The 5,279-nt window shown below is 39.5% G+C and overlaps 1 protein-coding gene across 1 annotated transcript; it reads left to right on the top strand.

Moving 5' to 3' along the window:
* The first annotated feature begins 2,618 nt into the window (after positions 1-2,618).
* LOC125011045 lies at positions 2,619-3,965 on the top strand. Its single transcript, XM_047590037.1, has 2 exons — positions 2,619-3,100; positions 3,234-3,965. The coding sequence occupies exons 1-2, from the start codon at positions 2,644-2,646 to the stop codon at positions 3,461-3,463; spliced, it is 687 nt and encodes a 228-aa protein (XP_047445993.1). The 5' UTR covers positions 2,619-2,643; the 3' UTR covers positions 3,464-3,965.
* Positions 3,966-5,279: the final 1,314 nt, after the last annotated feature.

Here is a 5,279-nt window from a genome sequence, read left to right as displayed (position 1 = left end):
TGTCCTGCTCCATGGACACGTTGAGGAGGACGTTTGTCCTTCAGGACATAAGACTCTACAGCGCCTCCCTGTGAGGAACCAACTGGACTGTGGTCATTACTGATACTATTCTATATATTTATTTACATTATTAAATATTTATGTTATAACTTAAATATGTTTCATATGTGTTTCTATGTAATGATGCTACCGGACACTGAATGTCCAACAGAAAATCTGATGACCAAAACAGATGTTGACCTGCTGGTGGCGCTAGATAAAAAGTCCAAATCAACAGTCAGTTAATGAAGTTGATCCTCTGGGACCAAGAATGTGTAGAAATGTTGATGTGAGTCCATCATCCATCCTTTAGTCCAGATCCAGTCCATGACTAAGACTAAAGTAGTGGACTGACCAACCACTGACATTAACATCAGAGCCATGCTGCTAGTGTGGAGAAAAGAAAAGAGAAGAAGAGACAGTCATGTAGATCTGAACAATAGAGAAACACATCAAGGAGCTGAAATATGATCCCACTTCCTCTTTTGACTCCTTCACCTCAGCTGACTCTCTCAACGGCACACAGGTTTTTGTATTAGTCTTTTTCACTGTGTAGCAGTGGGAAGAGCTACCGTATCTTTGGCTCTGGAACTAAACTGTATGTAACAGGTAAGAACAAACATTTCTTTTCCTTCAGCTGTTTTATTGTAGAAGCTGAAACGTATTTAAAGTCAGTTTGTGCTGCTTCAGGCTTTACATGTTAGTTTTTTCCTCATTATTAGAGAATTCATCCTGCAGCCATTGTTACATAAGAAAAGCTCAATCACTTCTGAAAACATGTTGAAATCTCACTCAACAACTAAACTTATTCTTTATTTCTGTAAATATTAGTGACGTACGAACATTTAGGATTTGATCGTCTCAGTAATTCTGTTGAAAACAAGATGATATTTGATGTTCAACTATTTCACATTCTTTTCAAGTGTCTATCGATTGTATTGGATCATTTCTGAAAGTTAGAACCTTGTCAGATCTAATCGCTGTCACTTATTTTATATGATGGTAAATGTGTCTTTAATTGATGATGTGTTAATAGGAAAAGAAAAAACACAAAGTGAATGTGATGTCAAATTAAATAAAGTTTTATCACCATCATCAGCATAAAGTATTTAAACATTTGAACATGACTGACACAAACTAACATGTTGATGTGTTTTATTAGTGATTAAAGTCTGTGCTCTTAAATGTGTCATATTCAATACATATTGTAATCACTGAAATGACAAACGTACAACTGGAAACAGAATTCAGGGGTTTGAAAATGATCTAAATAATTTATTCCTTTAACCAGAATGATCCCACTGAGACTGAGAAGCTCTTTTTAAAGGGAGTCCTGGTGAAAATAGACAGCAGCAAATACAAAACACAGTTAGAAAATGACACAGTTAAAAGACAAAGAAAAGACAAATGAAAAGAAGATGATTCAATTTACAAGCAGGTTATAAAAACTAGTGAATTTTGTGGAGTTGGCCTCATGTCCTCTCAGTTTGGATTTAAAAGCTCTCAATGAAAAATGAACTGAGTTTGTTTCCAGTTGTTCTGCAACATTTTCCATGTAAAAGGTCCAGAGTGGATAAAAGCACTTGACTGAGAACTGATTTGTATATAAAAGTAAATCAGCACTGATCCTTCATGTGACCAGAGCAGGTCATCACACCCAGGAGAAGAACTCAGGGGGAATTAAATTCAGTTTAACTGAAAATATTACAAAGACTGAAAATGATTTCTTTTTAAATGAATAGTTGATTCTTTTAATTTCATATCACAGCTCATAGGGTCATTAGAAATGAATGAGGTGATGGACGTGAAGTTGTGATTCAAACAGGATTAAAATATAAATATAGAATCTGAACAGACTGCAACAACTTTTACTACAAAACAATGAATAAAAAAAATAATAATTCAAAATATTAACACCAAGCAAAATAAGAACATTGGATCCTGGATCTGTCAATGACTCAACATAACAAAAAGGTGTTAAAACCATATTAGTCCAGTTTGGGGTTGATGAAATGCTGCAGATGCTTTTTTTCTGGCTCCACACAATGCAGGTTTGACATTCGTAGTTATTCCCACAACTTTTCCCACAATAATTTATTTTTTCCTTTTGAACCGCTTTAAAAATGTCTGAAGAAAAGAACAAACAAACAGATAATTATGTGTCTCCTCGACCAGTTGTGTTGTCAGATTTGTTGCTCGTCCCTTAACTCAGTCTGAATTGTGTTTCTTGATGAACTGACATTTTTAAGTCTGTATCTGGTCAGAGTTAACACACGTCTGCTCACACATCAAACATCAAACTGTTTTATGGAAACTTTACGTGAAGTCATATTCTAATGTATAGTGAATATATGCACCGATTAGCCTTAACATTATGACCAGTGAAATGTTTAGACGACTGAGTCAGAGCTTCACCAGCTGCAGCTCTTGTGGGGTGGTCCTGATCTGTAGTGATCAGTATCTATCAAAAGGTTCAAGGAGGGAGAAGAACCAGAGATCAAGGATCATAGAGAAGGCCGGCCCGTGTGCTCCCATCCAACACACGAGCTGCTGTAGCTCAGACTGCTGAAAAAGTTGATGCTGGTTGAACTTTGTTCTGTATTGATGAGTAGTTTAGTGATCAGAGTCCATGTAGTTTCCAGGATCAGGCTGAATCCAGACCAGTGCTGTAAGCTGCTGTTGACTGTGTCAATGTGTGTGTGCTGTCAAACTTCAGATGAGCAGGTAGTGAAGCCCGTGGTGAGCGTGTACCCAGCAGCATCCAGACCCAACCAGGAGGGGAAGAGCTCACTGCTGTGTCTGGCCTCATCCATGTTTCCTCCTGTGGTCCAGTTCTCCTGGAAAAGACAGAAGAAGGGCGGCTCTCTGGAGGAGCTGACCTCTGCTCAGGGAGATCAGCTGGAGCTCAGAGAGTCGGGACGCAGAGCCTCCATCAGACTGGTGGATAGAGATGATCTGTACATGTATAAATACATCTGCTCCATCAAGCATGAGGGAGGCACAGTGGAGGATACATTGGAAGAAAGAGTGGAGGACAGAGTGGAGGCCCAAGCACTACAAGGTAATGAAGGCTTGGTGACTGTGTCCAGCAGTGGTTCAGCTTCATGTGGAGACACTGTCAAAGAGATCAGAGGAGCAGAGGACTGACATTTGTCACTGCAGCTCCAAACATTTGACTCCTTTTCTGTTTCAAGGGGTTCCAGCTCCAGCAGCCTCCTGTCCTCCAGAGAGAGAGCCAGCAGACCTGGCAGCTCTGCAGCAACATCACTGTAAGATCACCTGCTGCCTCTCTGCATGGACAGCTCCAATGTCCAATGAGGACACTAGAACAACTTCACACGATCAATCTGACACTTGCACTAATTCATATCTGTGTGTGTGTGTGTGTGTCTGTCAGTGCCCTTCCAGTCTCAGTGCAGGGTGAAGCTGCTCTGTCTGCTGTACACAGTGCTGATAGTGAAGAGTCTGGTGTACTGCTGTGGACTCTCTCTGCTGACGAGCCTCACAAACAGGGGACTGTCCACCAGCTCCACACATGCTGACTGACTGTTTTCTGCTCCTCTTTTCTCTCCATCACATCTCATCACTTCATCTCATTCATCACTTTCATCAGTTTTCAGTAAATGTTGTTGAAATGTTCTTCTTTGTAATCTGTATCTGTTCATTCACGTGTTGATTGTCGTCCTGTAAATAGAAACACATATATTCACATAGAAATCTGCTCATAGAACGTGTCAATTCTCGAGTCGTCTAGTTTATTTCCACTTTTAACTGGGACTTGTATCATAATGAAAATGAAGCTGAATCATCATCAGTTTCCAGCTGTTTCTTCTGCTCTTGTGTTTCTTTCTAATAAATGCAGACTCCACCAGGCTGCTCTTTAGTTTCACTGGAACACACTCAATAAACACGAGAAACCGACACAATCCCAGAGTCTGGTTTTCATCAACTGATTTTAATGTGTCCTAACAAAACAAGTCAAACACTTGAACTTTAGAGTTTGGACGTCAGTGAATAAAGTAACAAGCTGCTTCCAGTTCCTGGATGTGACGTCTATGAACCCTGTGAATGAAGCACAAACTGATGCACTGAGAGAAAATGAAGGTTAATGAGGTCAACTCATGATACATTTAAAGTGATTGGGACGTTCAGACTTTTTGTTCCAACTAGAACTCAGTGAACTAATGAGACTGGAGGTGAACCAACATGGACGCCTGCTTCACAACAACAGCATGACTTGTTTGTCTCATGGGTTTGTGTCTCTGTCTGACTGAGGCCTGTGTTCTGTTCTGATTAATGACAACACAACAACATGAAGCATTATTGTTTCTAATAGAGGCTGAAAATCCTCTCACAGGATCAATTTAAACACTTTACAGGTAAAAACTTTAAACTTCTTTAAAGTTATATTTATCAGAGAGGAGACATTCATGAGAGGATGGAAGATTTTAAACACAACACAATAAAATAATTAGTTTTATTTAACTGTAAACACAAATGTGTTTATAATAATAAATGTAAATGTGTTTCTCTCTCAGATGAAGAACACAGGTGCTTCCTTTAAAGATTCTTTAACCAGAGCTGGTGGTTGAAACTTTCATTGTGTCATTAAAGTGAAAAGCCACAACTAACGGTGTGGAGGCTGCAGAGCACAAACCCACACAGCCCGTCTGCTGCAGGAAGGAAGTCTGATTGGCTGTCAGCAGTTTGTTTTCTGTCCTAATAACCACTGAGAACAGATTGATATCGGCTGCTGAACACACTCATCACCTCCCCTCCCTTTCTCTTGTTTTCTGTAAACCTTTGTTCCTCTGAGCCTCCACCCACACAGAGATGAACTGAGTCCAATCACCACCTGAAGCTGGTGTCATGTTCAGGGTATTTATAGGTTTTCATCAATAAAGATGGACTTTACAGTTTGAAATAATCACTAAGTGCATTAATTAAATGTTATTTATTCACCAGAAACATCTGTAACTAATGAGTGATTAGGATTCATCCACTAACAGGTCCAGTTAGAGGACCATGAACTTTCAGTGTTCAGCTCTCAAACAGTTGAGTTTCCACTGACACACTGACCTGCTGCTAATGAAACTATTTCATGACTGTTAATGAAACACATCCTTCATTTGATCAACATTCAAACATCAGCACTGACTCATCAAACCTCTGGGTGATAGTTTTTAACAGTCTATACTGCTCTGATATGTTTGATAAACACAGACCTGATCAGCTCTGAT

The sequence above is a fragment of the Mugil cephalus genome, chromosome 7 (genome assembly GCF_022458985.1).
Source record: "Mugil cephalus isolate CIBA_MC_2020 chromosome 7, CIBA_Mcephalus_1.1, whole genome shotgun sequence".
Classification (NCBI taxonomy): Eukaryota; Metazoa; Chordata; class Actinopteri; order Mugiliformes; family Mugilidae; genus Mugil; species Mugil cephalus.
The sequence above is the reverse complement of the archived record's forward strand: the minus strand, read 5'-3'. Positions and strand labels throughout refer to the sequence as shown.

Coding starts and splice junctions, on each gene's coding strand:
- LOC125011045 (XM_047590037.1), top strand. CDS start 2,644: ATGAGTAGTTTAGTGATCAGAGTCCATGTAGTTTCCAGGATCAGGCTG. Junction 3,101..3,233: donor GGAGGCCCAAGCACTACAAG/GTAATGAAGGCT, acceptor TTCTGTTTCAAG/GGGTTCCAGCTCCAGCAGCC.